This window comes from Musca autumnalis, unplaced genomic scaffold (genome assembly GCF_047663935.1).
Source record: "Musca autumnalis isolate F117 unplaced genomic scaffold, ASM4766393v1 scaffold_2, whole genome shotgun sequence".
In the NCBI taxonomy this organism is placed as follows: domain Eukaryota; kingdom Metazoa; phylum Arthropoda; class Insecta; order Diptera; family Muscidae; genus Musca; species Musca autumnalis.
Window position 1 is genome coordinate 175,118,874 of NW_027411755.1, and position 17,835 is coordinate 175,136,708.

A 17,835-nucleotide genomic window follows, 5' to 3' on the forward strand; every position below is an offset into this window, starting at 1 on the left:
GTACCTTTCTGTGGGGGCTATACACAGACGTGGACCTATACCATCAAATTTCTGGTGGAAACACCAAGTACCAAATTTCAGCCATTTCGATGGAATATTGAGGCCACAACCTACCAAATACTGAGGCTGATACCCCAAACGGCTCACGGATACCCCAAACGGCTAAATATAGGGCGATGCCTTTATTTGGGGCGTATATCAAAGAGTGAAGATATGTTGATGGCGGAGAAGTTTTGTGACCACTGAGAATCTCGAATGTCAAATTAGGATTTGATCGGCCAACATATACATAGTTAAAATCCTCAAACAAGTAAAAAAGCGTCAGTCGGCTTTGCCGACAGATATATACCCTCAGTCAATGTGAAGTGAAACTTTCACATACAGACAGATCGAATGTATTTAAGGTCTCTTCAGAATTTTGTGGCCCTTTTTGGACATTTGAACTTGCCGACAAAAATGTTAGGAATTAACTGCACTAAGACACAAATGTTGAACTTTTGTGGGGTAGGTACCCTTAGGGAGGACAGATATATGCCATTTTAGAAGTTAAACTAAATTTTGACAAAGTATTAGGAGATCCAACATTTGGACCAACCAATGCCCCATAAAGTGATATCGTCCTAGCATTTTAGTGACTTTTTTAAATATTGGGGAGAAGTACCCGAATTTGTGGACCGGTATTGCCTCATGAAACTAAGTTTGGATATAATATGACGAAGACCAAATGTTGGACCAAATCGGTTGAACAGTTCGAGAGTTATCTTGCTCTCCGACCGCCACATATGGTGACATAGAGGTTTTTACACGTTTCCCAAGAAATATGGACTTGCCCCTGAAAAAACTTTTACCGTCGTAATGGAGGTAGCGATACAAATAGCTTCAACAAAAATCAAAGTGATTCGAGGGCAGGTTTTAAAGTGAACTTATCCGAAATGTTGTGAGAGAGGTACCAGAAGGAGTAGACAAATATAGTCCATATTCGAACCTGATCTATATCTAGTAGATATATAAGGATGTGCAAAGTATAGATTACATCGGTCACTCCCTACAAGAGTTATCGTGCACAAAATTTTTCCGAACATTTTTGAAGTTTTGTGGGGGGAGGTACCTGAAGGAGTGGACCGATATAGCCCATCTTCGAATTTTAACTATGTTTTGATAAAATAGTACGAAGGCCAAATTTTGGACCGAATCGACAGATCCGTTCGAGAGTTATCTTGCGCTTCAACCACTTCACAAGGTTCATAGGGGCTTTTTGCACCTTTCCGGCTTTTTTCTCAGGAATAATGGACTTGCCTCTGATGAAACTTCTACCGTTGTATGGGGGGAAGTGAATACAAGTTGCTGCAACAAAAATCAAAGCGATTCGAGAGCAGGTTCTAAACTGAACTTATCCGAAATTTTGTGTGGGTGATACCTGAAGGAGTGTGCCGATTGAGTCCATATTGGAATCTCATCTAAGTCTGGTAGAAATTTGACCATGTGCAAAGTATGGACCAAATCGGTTACTCCCTTCAAGAGTTATCATGCCCACAAATTTTCCAAACATTTTGGAACTTTTGTGGGGGAGGCACCGGAAGGAGTGGACCGATATATGTAGTTCACCTTCGAACTGAAACTAAGTTTGGACAAAATATTACGAAAGCCAAAATTTGAACCGAATCGGTTCATCCGTTCGAGAGTTATCGTGCGCACCAGCCAGACAGACAGACGGACGGACATTGCTCAATCGACTCCAATTGGTATTTTGAAGGTTGTCGCTAAAATTGTGTATTTGGTCCTCGTTGGCGGTATACAACTTTTCATCAGAAATTTGTCGTTATAGGCCCACGACTTCATATCGCGCATTTACTCAAAGAGTGGCATAACTCAAAAAAATTTGTAATAATCCTTTTAAGGTGAAAAGCCAAATTTCAATCGCCAACTTAAAACGCGTTTTTCTCGAAACTGCATTTTTTGAGATGTGTCACTCTTTGAGTAAATGGGCGATATAGACCCCATAGAACGATATCTCTCGATTTTGAGCATTTTGATGTCTTTAGCCACATTTTCTCACCGAAATGGCTAAAATTTGGTATTCAGTCTTCGTTGCGGGTATACAACTTTACACCAGAAATTTGTTCATGTAGTCCCTATAGAACTGTACTTCCCGATTTTAAAGGTTGTGGCCTCAATATCCTGCCGGAATGTCTGAAATTTAGTACTTTGACCTCACAATTTTCGGTGTTTCGATGGTTTTAGTCACATTGTCTCAGCGAAATGGATGTAATTTGGTAATTAATCATATTTAAGGCTACAGCACTCTCCCCCAGAAATTTGTCAGTATAGGTCTACGTTTTTAAATATGTCCACCAGGGAACGATACCTCCCAATTTTCGATATTTTGAAGGTTTTAGCCAAATTATATTACTGAAATAAGCCGATAGTCGTAGTCGCTAGTGCTTTTAGTTATAAATTTATTATAATTTTTAATTGTAACAAATATTTAGATAAACAAATAAATAATAAAATATTTTACCGAAATGTCTGACATTTAGTATTTAGTTACCTTTGAGGGCACAATGTCTTCTCCTAGAAAATTTTCTGTATAGGAACATAATTACCGCGCAGAGCTCAAATAACCCACAATATCTATTGTAACAAAATTTATCAGATTCTCTAGAGTGCTGAGCTGCCATCGACATCTGTAATGTGTTATTTTGTGCCGATTTGCTCTCGCGTCAAATCGCAATTATGTACTCTATTACAACCAATAATAACATAGGTTCACGTTGTGGTAGAGTCCCAAGTTATGAGATTCAAGGACCTCCGTCAGAAATAACCCTCAATAAATTGATCGATAATTTTAAAAAATTACCAAGTGGGTAAAAGTTCCGACAGCCCGAATTATGAAAACATTTCAGTCCAAATTGACTTAACGTTATCCAAACTTTTTCTGTTTATAGGTAAAAAGAAAATCCTCAAGAATATCAGCGGCGAATTTAAGTCACACGAGCTAACAGCCATAATGGGTCCTTCTGGAGCTGGGAAAACAACGTTACTTAATTTATTAGCAGGATTTGGGTAAATATTATTTAAAATTATTACACCCTATATTATCTACATACCATACAACTAATAATTATTCCCCTTCCCCAATCCCTTATTAGAATTTCCAACTATTCCGGTGATATCAACATAAATCGCAATCCGCGAGATCCACGGCTATTTCGTAAAATGTCCCGTTACATTATGCAACAGGATATTGTTGATCCGTATTTTACCGTTATGGAAGCTATGCTGCTGGCAGCCAATCTAAAATTGGGCAATGACTTAAATCAGCAACAAAAGTTAGAAATTATAGATGAAATATTGAACATGTTACGCTTAGAGAAGACGGCAAACACCTTGGCGGCCAGGTTATCTGGTGGCGAACGTAAACGTTTGTGTGTTGCCATGGAATTGGTAAATAATCCTCCGGTGTTATTTCTCGATGAACCAACAACGTAAGTTTGTGTGATAAGAAGAAGATTTAATTGGTAATTGTTTGTTTCTTTTGTTTTACAGAGGTTTAGATGATCTCTCCAGTTCTCAATGTGTTGCCTTATTGCGCCGCCTGGCCCATTCTGGACGTACCATCATTTGTTCCATTCACACACCACCTGCCAAATTATTTCAAATGTTCGATAAGGTTTATGTTTTAGCTGAGGGCCAATGTGTCTATCAGGGTAGTGTGGGGAATGTTGTACCTTATGTAAAGGAAATTGGAATCCCATGCCCTGTGACCTATAATCCAGCTGATTTTAGTAAGTACAATGATTTTAACATTGTTATTTATTTATTATTTTCTGTATGTATGTATGTATGTGATAGGTATTTTACAGGCCATAAAAATTGTTACAAAGTCGTTAAGGTCTTTACATTGTACTGTCATTTTTTAATTTACATTTAAACGCCTGTAATTAATGGATAACTGTCCGGCTTTCAATCATAGTTCATTCACACAATATGATGACCAGCAGTAATTAATTACAATATGAAATGCTTCATTGTTTATTAATTGCCTTTTGCATTAAAAATTAAATGTAACACTGAACGCTGTAGGACAAAACAAGGACTGTTATTATTGTTAAAAGGAAAAAAAATATATAGTTAATGTTAAGGCAATTAATAAGTCAATATAAATTATTGATAAAACCAATTATTATTGATAGTACCAATTATGAAATAGACGGACATATTTTGTATTTGTTTAGCAGTCACTAATGTTATAAAAACTCCTAAAAATATGCTTTACTCTTGACATGATTCATATGCCTTAACCCTCATATCACCATGGCAGAAACTTAAGTGGGTAATAAAATAATTAAAACAAGTGAAAACGGCGCACAGCGCACAGTGGTCCCACTTGTATGAAAAGGAGTGCCAAAAATGGTTATAATCGAACTACCGCCTCAAAATTTTAAACATAGTTTTATAACGAGCCCAAATGAGAGAAAAACAATTTTAATGATTGTAGGTCCACATTTGGGTGTAGCCCCCATATAAAGGTACCGCCCGATTTTTTATATTTTGACGATTTTTCTAAATTTTCCAATCGATTTGCCTGTAATTTTGCATTTCGTGTTCTAAGGGAACACCATACCTCCTTGCAACAAATGTTCATTATAAGTCCAAGTTTAGATATAGGTCCCATATAAACCTACCTCCCGTTATTAGGTATTTTGACGATTTTAACCAAATTTTCTAACCGAGTTGGCTGTAGTTTTGTATTTTGACTTCGGAGGGAACACCATACCTCCGTGCAAAAAAATTTCAATATAGGTCCACGTTTAGGTATAGCTCCCATATAAACGTACATCCCGATATTCGGTATTTTGAGGATTTTAGCCAAATTTTCCAAAGTTTGGCTGCAATTTTTAATTTTGAGTTCTGAGGGAACAACATACTTCCTTGCAAAAAATGTTCAATATAGGTCCACGTTTAGGTATAGCTCCCATATAAAAGTACCTCCCGAATTTCGGAATTTTGGCGATTTTACAGCCGGGGTATAAGGGGTGACGTAGGGGATGAAAGATACCAAGGAACGGTCCTGACCGGGTTTAACATGGCAAAGTCCAGTATTTATCTTGGTCCCTCTTTCATCTCAAGTGGACACTGACCTCCCCGTGGTGTCACCTGGGATAGCTGCCTTTAACACCCGTTAAAGGTAGTGAGCTAAAATGTGCCGCGCGTTCACCCATAGGAACGTTACAAGCTTGGGTTTGGGCGCAGGGTTAGTAACCCTCCCCTAGAACAGGCAGCCTACTATGAAAAAAGAAAAGAAGGACAAATCCCTCAAAAGTTGACGACCCCCGCAAACGTTTTAAGGACCATGATCTACGAATCTGCACCTGGAATGTTCGCACTCTTTATAGAGAAGGTGCAGTTTACGCATTGGCAGATGTACTTGAAAAGTAAAAGGCCGAAATTACTGCCATACAGGAAATACGATGGAATGGGAAAGGCGTCACAACAACACCTAAAGGTGACGCACTGTATTATAGCTGCCATGACATAAAGCATGAGTTTGGTTGCGGATTTGTAGTTGGTCGGAGGTTAAAACACCTGGTCTCCAGCTTCACACCAGTGAATGAAAGACTTGCTACAATTCGAATAAAAGCAAAATTCTTCAACATCAGCTTTATTTGCGCTCATGCTCCCACTGAAGAAAAGGACGAAAAGACCAAAGATATATTTTACAAGCGCTTAGAAGAAACATATGACCGTTGCCCTGGCCCAACAGTCGGAAAATCCAGTCTCCACAGTGAAACATCTGACAATTGTATGAGGCTGATAGACTTTGCAGCTGCAAAAAACATGGTAGTTAGCAGTACCAGATTTAAGCATCTGGCTGTCGCCAGATCAAAGAACAAGAAATCAAATTGATCATGTTGTGATAGATGGAAGACATTCATCGAGCGTGTTGGATGTGCGTTCGTTCAGAGGATCAAACATAGACTCGGACCACTACCTTGTTGCAGCAAAGGTACGCACCCGGTTAAACGTAACAAACAAAGTACGAACAGACACAACACGAAAGTTTGACATCGGTAAGCTGCAATCACAACAGATAGCCACAGCATATTCTACTCAACTGACCCAACTGCTTAATCAAAGCACTCTTCATCCCGATAACATATCAGCGCAATTGCAAAGTATTGCCCACTCCATGCAAACAGTCGCAAAATCCATACTTGGATACCAGAGGCCTCCACTAAGGAATCCATGGTATGATCAGGAGTGTCGTGCTGCTACCGAAGAGAAAAATGCGGCATATAGGGCTACTTTACAAATCGTAGCAACGCGTAGCGCACGAGAGAGATATCGGGAGAAAAGAGAGAGGAGAAACGTCTTTTCCACAGGAAAAAGAGGGAGATGGAAAAGCGGGAGTGTGAAAAAATCGAGATGTACAGGAACCAGAATGAAGTCCGAAAATTCTACCAAAGAGTCAAGCATCAAACTGATGGCTTTGGTACAGGCACATCCTCCTGTAGAGACCAGCAAGGTAATTTGGTAACTGATACAGATAGTGTGCTCAGGATATGGAAAGAACATTTTTCAAAACTGTTGGTATCCAATAAGGGATATTGTGCGAACGACTAAAGCCAATGGTCAACGAGATAATTGGACCATACCAATACGGCTTTAGACCTGGCAAGTCGACCATTGACCAGATATTTACCCTGCGGCAAATCCTGGAGAAGACCCAAGAGATGCAGATCGACACCTACCACCTTTTTGTCGATTATAAAGCAGCCTTCGACAGCCCGCTGCGTTTAAATGTATTCCAAGCCATGTCTGAATTTGGTATCCCCGCAAAGCTCATCCGGCTTTGTAAAATGACTTTAACTGACACGAGATCCTCAGTTAAAATAGGAAAGAACCTCTCCGAAGAGTTTTGTACCAAAAGAGGTTTCAGACAAGGAGACAGCCTTTCGTGTGATCTGTTCAACATCCTGCTGGAAAAGGTTATACGAGAGGCAAACGTTAAAAGAAGTGACACAATCTACACCAATAGCCACATGTTACTTGCTTACGCTGATGATATAGACATCATGGGACGATCAGTAAAAGAAGTAACTGATACCTTTATGAAGGTCGAAGGAGAATCTGCTAAAGTGGGTCTGGCGGTAAACGGTGAGAAGACCAAGTTGATGGTGTCGACGCGCAATGCGTCCATTGAGCTCGGACCAACTGTGGAAGTTGGTTCCTTTAATTTTGAGGTAGTAAAAGACTTCGTCTACCTCGGCACTGCCATAAACACAACAAACGACATCAGTTGTGAAATAAAAAGAAGAATTGTATTGGTCAACAGATGCTATTTTGGTTTAAGTAAGCAGTTTAAAAACAAAGCCACATCTCGTCAAACAAAAATAACGCTCAACAAAACACTGATACTACCCGTGCTGATGTATTGCTCCGAAGCCTGGGTACTTGCGCAAGCAGACATGGCAGTGCTTAGTGTGTTTGAGAGAAAAATTCTTCGAAAGATCTACGGACTAATCTGCGTTGACGGTGAATATCGACGTCGCATGAACCACGAGCTGTATCTGCTATACAACGACATCAATATAGTTAAACGTATCGAGATGCAGCGATTGCGTTGGCTAGGCCATATCATAAGAATGGGCGAAGATGAAAAACATAGTCAATACCATCAACTATAAATTTAATTTTGGAAATTGTACATTTATCTCTTCAATTTTTTTTTAATTTCACTCATAAGCTACGAATGCTTTGCGGATCTATTTTTCGTTTTTAAGGCACCGCATACAAATCTCAACTTCTTCGACTTGACTTGACATATTACCGCTGTATATTGGCAGAAATAATATTGGATATTAAAAATTTAATGTGTTTAGAGAATATTTCTTTCAATTGCAATTAAATTTGTCGCCATAAATTTTTCGATTTTTGTCCACGGGCGGAACCACAGTGCTGCGGTTCAGAATCGTTTTTTTTTCTGGTCAAAACTCTGTAACTTTTGAAAAGATAAAGATATTTTCATAGTATTTTTATTCGACTAGCTAACACATTAAGCTTTCCGATTCTTCAAAAACGATCAAATTCGGTTAGTAGATGCAGAGGAATTTAAGGTCAAAGTTAAAATGTTGAGTTTTGCTTATATGAGTATTTTTAAGTTATTAATTTAATAGATTAAAAGGTCAAACAACACATAAAAATAACAAAAACATAAATTGTTTACACCTTCCACCATATTATGGAGGGTATAATTAAATTTGTCATTCCGTTTGTAACACATCGAAAATACCCCATAAAGTATATCGTCTGCTCCGTCGGAAAAGGTCGTAAGTCCACTTTTTTTTGGAAATCGCGTTTTTGTTACAGGATGATAGTACAAGTCAAAACACGTCGTATGATACAAAGAAAATGGTAGTATATGGCGTTTTTCTATATGTTTTGCCCTTGTCGGAAAAGGTCGTAAGTCCAAAAAACGTACAAACTTGAGTACGAAAAGGTCGTAAGTCCACAGGGAAATGTATACTTTAAAAGAATACTACAGCTAATGTAGTTCAGATATAATGTTTAACGTCATCCATGGTTGGGGTACAATGTAAAGAACTAGCCTACATCTTTGGATGATAATCGGATATTTGGTGGAGCCTGTGGTCCAAACTTTTTGGTCGGGTCTTATTGCTTAAATATGTATCCAGGATTGGGGAAACGGAATTGTTCGTAAGTTTTATATATAGCGCGTTGCCGACAGAGATATACCCTCAGCCTGTGTATATTGAAACAATTTTTTCCCAAAATACGTATGTCTGTATTTAGGGGATTTTAAACATTTTTGGCGTCTGAACCGACAAAACTGTTGATTAGGATTAAAGATCAAAAGTTTTGAGGAGGAGATATTAAAAGGAATGGATCGACATTGACCGTTATGGAAGTGGATCTCCAGCCACAACATATTGTGCCATAGGGGGTTTTTACACTCTTCGGGCTGTTTGCTCAAGAAGTATGGACTTGCCCCTAAAAAACTTTTACCATCGTAATTGAGGCAGCGAATGTAAGTTGCTTCAACAAAAATCAAAGTGATTCAATAACAGGTCTTAAAGTGAACTTATCCAAAATTTTGTGTGGGAGGTACCCGAAAGAGTGGACCGTTATAATCCATATTCGAACTTGATGTATGTCTAGAGGTAGTATTACCATATGCAAAGTTTGGTTCAATTCGGTTACTCCCTTCGAGAGTTATCTTGCACACAAGTTTTGCGACAATTTTTGAACATTTGTGGGGAGGTACCTGAAGGGGTGGACCTATATGGCCCATCTTCGAACTTAAATCAAATCTGGACAATATATTTGGATACCCAAAATTTGAACCGAATCGATTGATCCGTTCGAGAGTTATCGTCCGCACCAGCCAGACAGACGGACAGACAGACAGACGGACGGACATTGCTAGATCTACTCAAAATTGTCTGAAACGGATATCGTACAAATCTAAACCATTATTTCGATGAGTCACATTTTTGGTCGTATCAAAGTGTAAATACCCTCTTTAGCGTAAAGGCAGAGGGTATAAATAGGGCACAGGTTTAACCCCCTCCTCCGAAATTTAACAAAATACATATATAGCCTACTTAAACCAAGGGACATCCCTGTGCATAATCTGAAAATTACATGGAATAAGTACTTAGGGTTGGAGATACAACAACCGTTGCCTCGCAAATTAATTTTCTGACCGATACTTTCATATGTTTTACAAAAAAGGCGTTTTTTGAAAAATAGGGCCTGCCCGCCCCCTCCGAAATTCAAAAAATATAAAGCCTATTTTCACCTCGGTTGTTCCTTGTATATTCTCTGAAATTTTCAAAAAAAATTGGTTCAGCCGTTTTTGAGTCTATGCGGAACATACAAACATACACACATTGCCTTTTATATATAAGATTTCACACAAAAGTTTTGGTCTTTAAACCCGCTAATAATTTGTCTTAAACTCAAATCATTCTTAAAATTTCGCTCCGATCGGAATATTACTGCGATCTACAGGACAGCTACAAAGTCGGGTAAAAATTATGGGTTTGGTCCATTTCACACCTTTCGATCATAACCAACATCTAATGGGGTCACTTCTGGTCGGAACCCGACCTCTCCACAAAATTTCGTGGCGATCGGTCCAAAATTGAGGCTTGTAGTTTTATTAGAATTGTTAATGGATGGACGGACACACATAGCTAGATCGCTTTATCTCGTCAAGATATGAAAAAATGGCAAGGGGAGGGGGTCTACGACGAATACTTCGCGATGTTACACGAATATTGGGCAAAACAAACTTATAATACCCTTTCCACATTGTATTGTAGAGTATAAATATTTTATTTTAAAAATTCCGTAAATTGTAGGAAAAGGTCGTAAGTCCCTACAAAAATACAAAACTGTACAAGGAAAAGGTCGTAAGTCCAAAGACATCCAATTATCTCTCAAACGCGACGGAATTTTATCAACCAAAGTACAGGTATTGAAGCGGAATAAATAAACGAAAAATACTGCCTTTACCACCATAATAAAATCTTTAATACAGAAAGCGCTGGAATGTTTTTTCTTCCTCCTGAAAAATTTATTGAAAGGGACTTACGACCTTTTCCGACGGAGCAGACGATATATATTCTTGATCAGGGTAAAATTCTAAGTCGATATAACAATGTCCGTCTGTACTTTTTCTGTCCCTCTGTTGAAATCAAGATACAGGTCGCAATTTTTAAGAAAGAGTTTTGTAATTTGGTATAAATGTTTCTATTACCCCTAGGATGTTTGGTATTGCAAATGGGATATATACCGGCCCACGTTTTGATATAGCCCTCATAGAACGGTACCTCCCGATTTTCTGCATTTTGAAGGTTGTGGCCCCAACAACACACCGAAATGTCTGAAATTCGTTATTTAGTCTACGTTGGAGGTAAAAGCCTCTCCGGCAGAAATTCGTCATTATAGGTAAACGCCTTCATACAGACCCATAGAACGACCAACATGTGGCACGTATTTATACGCCTTATTAGCGGGTTCGGTTCGTCTTCTATATGTTCAGGGGGTCCATTACAGTAACGGAGTGCGGATAAATGGCTTTTATGGGTTCCGGAATATGAGAACAATATCTTCCATCTTTATTGACACGATATTAAAGACCCTAATCTAGAGGAATGGGGCTAATACCAAAGGTTTACGTAACATATGGGCAGGGATCTGACGCATTCGCCCATATTTATAAATAACATCTTGCTATAATTGACTCCTATGTGTATCGGATCACTCATTAAAGTATCTAGACCACAAATCCATATAGTACTTGCCAAAAAAATTCGACAAAAACTTAAAAAGAGGCCTATTTTGTGCCAAAATTACACGAAAGCGGTACCACGGGTCTAATGGGGGGAAATATCACCGGATTACACTAAAACACTCGTTGGTTTATTGTTTGGAGGCTCGAATGTAATAAAGAGATATCAAAAATATCGCTTAATGTTGATAAAGAAATAAAAAAATGCTTGCGTTTGGCAAAAGTGTAAACTTTATTTTGACACGTCAAATTTTGGGTTATTTCATTTATTTCCCAATGAATCGTTGGAAGGGCCTAATATTTTCTGGATTTTAATTCACCACTAAATACTTAAAAAAAGTTACATTTATATGTTATACATATAATATCTCTAAGTCGGTGTAATAATGCAATCAAAACCAGTAAGGAAAGGATCAAAGTCGGGCGGGGCCGACTATATGATACCCTACACCACTGTGAATATGTAAAATATAAATCGGAGCTATATCCAGATCTAAACCGATTTTGATATAACACACATTCCAAATTTCATCGAAATCGGAAATATATAGCGTGTTTGGTACAGAAAGTACGTGAAATCGGCCGAAAATATATATGGGAGCTATATCCAAATCTGAACCGATTTCGATATAATTTGGCACATTTATTTCTAGACTGAATTCAGTCACACATTCCAAATTTCATCGAAATCGGAAATATATAGCGTGTTTGGTACAGAAAATACGTGAAATCGGCCGAAAATATATATGGGAGCTATATCCAAATCTGAACCGATTTCGATATAATTTGGCACATTTATTTCTAGACTGAATTCAGTCACACATTCCAAATTTCATCGAAATCGGAAATATATAGCGTGTTTGGTACAGAAAATACGTGAAATCGGCCGAAAATATATATGGGAGCCAGGGACGTACGCAGGGGGGGGGCACAGGGGGCCCGGGCCCCCCCCCGAAATGGTTTGGTAGACCAAAAATTTCTTTAGCTACTGTAACAGATCATTACCTTTTTCTTTCTCATAAAATAATTTTATGTTTGGATATTTCAAATGAAAACATAAATTTTCTGAAGTTTCTGTACAGAAAATGTACTTTGTTAACAAATTTTGCAAGAAATAATTTCGATTTTTTTTGTTCGAAAATTTTTAACTTTTTGCTTGAAATTTTCAAATTTTTCTGTATTACGGCTTTATGCCATATCGTTCCAGTATCAAAAAAAAAAAGAAATAATAATAATAAATGAACTCGGAGTTCCGTAATGATTACACTCCATCCTGTATCAAAAAATATGACGAGTTTAATATTGTGGGAAGGGGAGTGCATGAAATGGGGTTTTCGTGGACTATATATCGAAAACCAATTATATATTTATTTCGACAAATTTGTTGTTCACATTCTTTATGGTATTGAGGTTATACTGTGTACTACGGAAATAATATAAACTACTTTATGTCCAGCTTCCGTCAAATATTAAAATTTGCATATGGTAGATGTTTGCAGAAATAATTGTTCACAGTTTTTCCTTCAGCTTGTAGGGTTTTCATTTGATCGGTTTGTTGAAATCTGATACCTCTATTCCTTTTTTAATGTGATTATATATTTTTATCGTCTTCTAGAAGTTCTCAGACACAAATAAATATTTAATAAAAATCCTTTTTTAAACGAATTGTTCGATTGTGGAACTTGTTGTCTCCTAATATTAAAACGTTTTCGGTTTCTCAGCAGACTTTCAAAAACCAGATTAATATATTATTACAACGAACTTCCTTAAAAATACTTATCTTTTCTACTTCTGTCTATTTGGATGAAAGCCGGGTCAGACAAGCATTTAGCCCAGTCCGCCTCTATGGCTGGAGACTTGGTCCAAATTTTAGATGACGTAATATTTTCCAAACTTACTTCGAGTTCCTCCCCCACAAAAGTTTGAATTGTTTCCTAACATCGTGTATATCATATCCTATTTGGCCATTCTTTCTGACATAATGTACGTTGACCAACTAAAATGGCTGGTGGGCGCGATAACTATCGAAAGGAATGACTCTCATAATGAGATACACTTGCTTAATGGACTAATTCGGCACATTCAGAAACACTCTCCTTTTGCGCTATGAGCAATAACTCGAAACGTCCACAATCGCTAAGATAGGTACCCTTAAAGTTTTGATATTTTTGCCGGTAAGTTCATACGTCCAAAAAATTTTGTAAACTCAAAGAATACAAATTTTGGGGATAAATATATTGTCTGTGAAGCCGATTTTGGATCTGGCGATAGTAAAGGTATTAATCCACACAGGCGACAAAGACGACTTGCTTGTTTTCTCAAATATTTATTCGACCATGTTTTGGCAAAGCCCAATCATGTGTTTCGTACTCTCAAATAGTACTTACTATGAGTAGGATTGGGAGTTCATAGACTGTATTGTCCGACTCCGGTTAAAGCAGCCTTCTTTTTTAAATATATTTTTTAGTTGGATTCTCCAATCACTTTGCATTTAAACATTTCTTTCTTGGGTAAATATTATGTAAGGTTATCCGCACAATAGCAGTAGACAATTTTCGATTGGAATTATTCGATGTCGGATGTATTCAATTTATAGAAATAACTTAAAAGATATTAAAATACCTTGAAATATTGAAGTATACCAAATTCCAATTAAAGGGCTTATAAGATTTAAATATGTAATGTATGGGCGTCAAAGATTTGTCCACTAAATACTTTTTTAAAAATGGGTCTAAAAAAGGGCGATATCTCGTTATGCATTAAAACATAGATCTATTTTAACCACTTTCAGCATAGAGGTTCTCCAACCAAAAAAATCCAAAAATCCTTATTATAGCCAATATTCTTAGAAATTAAATTAAGATCTTTGAATACTGAAAATCTAGCGAAAACAATTCCCGATATTACAAATTCTGAGATATACCAAAATGTGGGCATACATATGTGGTCTACAACTTACAAATACAAATAAACATACCGAACGTGGTCTGACATGGTAATTTTCAATAAAAAACATCCAAGAACTAAAACATAATATATATTACTCTGTACCAAATTCCAACATTGTATTTTAAATTTCACTGTGCAACATTTTAAAGGTAATTTTGTGCAAACAATTTCAAATGCGGTTTTTATGAAAGTACAGACGCAATAGACAAAAACCCTCTTTGGGTTTAGTTTTGTTAGATCGGGTTCGGATTTTATGGCCCTATCTAAGCATGGCCAAATATTGACGTTTTAAAGAAAATCGGGGCTATAACTTTGAAACCAATATGTATCTTTCCATGACATCCGCAGCAAACTTGTAGATAAGAACGACAATAATGTATTTGGAAACATAATGAACACGAATAACCTCATTTATTGCCTAAATTTTTATAATATATCTAACATTTTCTTGATTTGTATATATTTAGCAGCGTATCTCCAAAACCGTAAAATTTTTCTTAATGTTATCTTTGGGAAAAATATTCGCTGGAATGTAATACACAACTCTTCAGATCATATCATTGTTGTAAAATTCCTTTATCGCGTTGTTTCTATCATATTTTTCAACAACAATTTGATAAATATGTCAACAATACATTGAAATTTCAAATATGAGAATAAACAGCCTGTGTGAACGTTGTTTGAAATATGTTTTGTAGAAAGTATGATAGGAATTCCGCCTAAACAACATGAAATAAGTGTTTTACAGTTTCAGAATGTTCTGAAGAATTGCTGATCACTTTATTTGGAATTTTTTTGCGAAAGGTTACTTGGATCAACCTTCAATAGTTTGGCTGTTACTGACCATAATTCCAGAAATTATGTAAACTTTCCTATATTTTATCAATTTTGATGCGCTATACATATGTGGCTTTTCGTAGTTCGTCTGTTCGACATATAAGTTCTACTAATTTAGGACTACAATATTGCTGAAGACTGCAAAGCAAAATTCTTATTAGTTTCTTAGATAAAGCACGCATCAATTGAAAAAAAGTCGTTTTAGCCCAGTATAGATGTGGCCATAAAATCCAAACCCCATCTAAAAACACGAAACCCAACCAGGGCTTTTGTAGTCTTAATATTTACTTTCAGAAAATGACCACTAGAAGTTGTTTGCATTTTTAGTGTTGCACAGAGTTTTTTAAACTCTCTCTTCATTGATTTTATACACCTTGTCTCAATAATTGTTAAAAAAAATCGACTAAAAGCCTTTAAAATAGCGCTATGTAATCCTACCCAACATTTTAAAATTCCATGATTTTTGGTCATGGTGGGCCCCCCCCCCCGAAATGAAATCCTGCGTACGTCCCTGATGGGAGCTATATCCAAATCTGAACCGATTTCTATATAATTTGGCACACTTATTTCTATATTAAATTCAGTCAAACATTCCAAATTTCATTAAAATCGGACGTATATAGCGTGATTGGTACATCGCATACGTGTAATCGGGCGAACATATATATGGGAGCTATATCCAAATCTGAACCGATTTCGATATAATTTGGCACATTTATTTTTAGACCAAATTCAGTCACACGTTCCAAATTTCATCGAAATCGGACATATATAGCGTGTGTGTTACAGAAAATACGTGACATCGGCCGAAAATATATATGGGGGCTATACCAAAACTTGGACCGATATAGCCCATCTTCGAACTTGATCTTCCGACGGCTAAAAAAATGGTATTCCCCAATTTTCAGCGAAATCGGTCAACAAATGCGACCTGTATGTTGCGAACGGACGGACGGACGGACGGACATGCATAAATCGACTCAGAAAGTGATTCTATGTATATCCCTAGAAGGAACTATGGGTCTATCTCGCTTCCTTTTGTATGTTACATACAAATGCACTAACACATAATACCCCTTACCACATAGTGGTGTAGGGTATAAAAATGTTGAGAGGTGGAAACTTTATTTTGACGCTCACTGTATATTTCTACAGCGGAAAATAGCACTGTAACAAAGTAAATTAATGTTTTTTCACATTGTTTACAAATTTTGATACTAAAATTTTTTGTTGCAGCAATTAACCATCCACCTTGTTTATTGTGATACGTGATAAGGGTTGCATGTGTCATGTGTACTGTGATTTCGATGTTGATTTCGCTGAAATGAGATGATTTCATTTTTGTATGCAAAATCATGATAAAAATTGCTTGATTCCGCACGAAATCAGGAAATGCGTTCGAAATCACGAAACGACGCACAGTGTTGCCGCATGGGCAAAAATCAAAAAATGTGATGTTAACTTTTACATATGTTTATGTTTTTTTCTTACAGTAAACACATTCGATACAACGAATCTGAAAGAATTTTGTCGATATGTGCATCCATAATGAAGTTATAGCTCTTTAAATATGAAAAATATTTCCCAGATAATCTGAAGCGATAATCATATGAAAATTGGACGACATTTAAAATAACATTTTCTGAAAAGTTTGTTGATAATATTAAAAGTTTTGGATGGGGATTTGATGGGTGGGCTATAAATAAAAAATTTTAGTACAAAAAGTTGACATCAACTGCACATGGGCAAAGTACCGTTATCAAGAACTAAAAATTTTAATTTAATAAAAAAAGTATAAATTCTTAATATTTCGTAGAGTATATCTTTTGATTGCCACCTATTGCCACCTTGGCTCTAGGTTTCCGTTAATTGGACATCTCTTCCGAAGCGAAATGTGTAAAAACATTCTGCCCATCCCTGCAACCTTCTGAGATATATCGGTTCAGATTTTATATAGCGCCCATATATATCTTTTCCCGATTTTGCTACAGCTTGTTCAATTTTGATCGAATAGCTTTGAAATTTAATATGTGTTATTTTTTAAGCCCCTCAATAGCTACACCGATTTTCACAAAAATCGTTTCAGATTTGGGTATAGCCCTCATATATATCTTTCCCTGATTTTGCTATAACTCGGTCAATTTTAATCGGATAGCCTTCAAATTTAATATGTAATATTTGCCTAAGCCCCTGAGTAGCTCTACCGATTTTCACAAAAATCGGTTCAGATTTGGATATAGCCCCCATATATATCTTTCCCTATTTTGCTATAACTCAGTCAATTTTACTCGAATAGCCTTCAAATTTGATATATGAGATTTTCTTAGGTCCCTGAATAGGTTCGCCGATTTTCGTAAAAATCGGTTCTGATTTGGATATAGCCCCCATATACCATAGGCTTTAGTCGTTCGCATAATATCTCTGACACTATATTATACGCAATAGGGAGCAGACTTATGCCCCAATAACTAGTGAGATCAAGGTCTTACCTCCTTTCATGTGGACGGTACACAAGGTCCTCAGATTGGAATTGTTCCAGATGGTGCTAACTAGCTGATACGTACAACTTCTCAGCGTGTCGCCTTCGGTTTTGAACAGCTCGGCTGGTATGCCATCGGCTCCTTCTGCCTTATTATTCCTCAACCGGTTTCTTGCTGTCTTTACCTCATCTTGGCCGGGCGGTAAACATTCAATACCACCTTTTGGGATTGGATCTGTAGTATCTTCGC

At 37.0% G+C, this 17,835-nt stretch overlaps 1 protein-coding gene across 1 annotated transcript in view; it reads left to right on the forward strand.

Moving 5' to 3' along the window:
• The window catches only part of LOC141394864 (ATP-binding cassette subfamily G member 4), a 99,694-nt gene that overhangs the window by 73,707 nt on the left and 8,152 nt on the right, over positions 1-17,835 (forward strand). Inside the window, exons 3-5 of the mRNA XM_073969942.1 lie at positions 2,946-3,063; positions 3,150-3,485; positions 3,547-3,785. Of these exons, the coding sequence (XP_073826043.1) occupies positions 2,946-3,063; positions 3,150-3,485; positions 3,547-3,785 (693 nt within the window). The remainder of the gene's footprint in view (positions 1-2,945; positions 3,064-3,149; positions 3,486-3,546; positions 3,786-17,835) is intronic.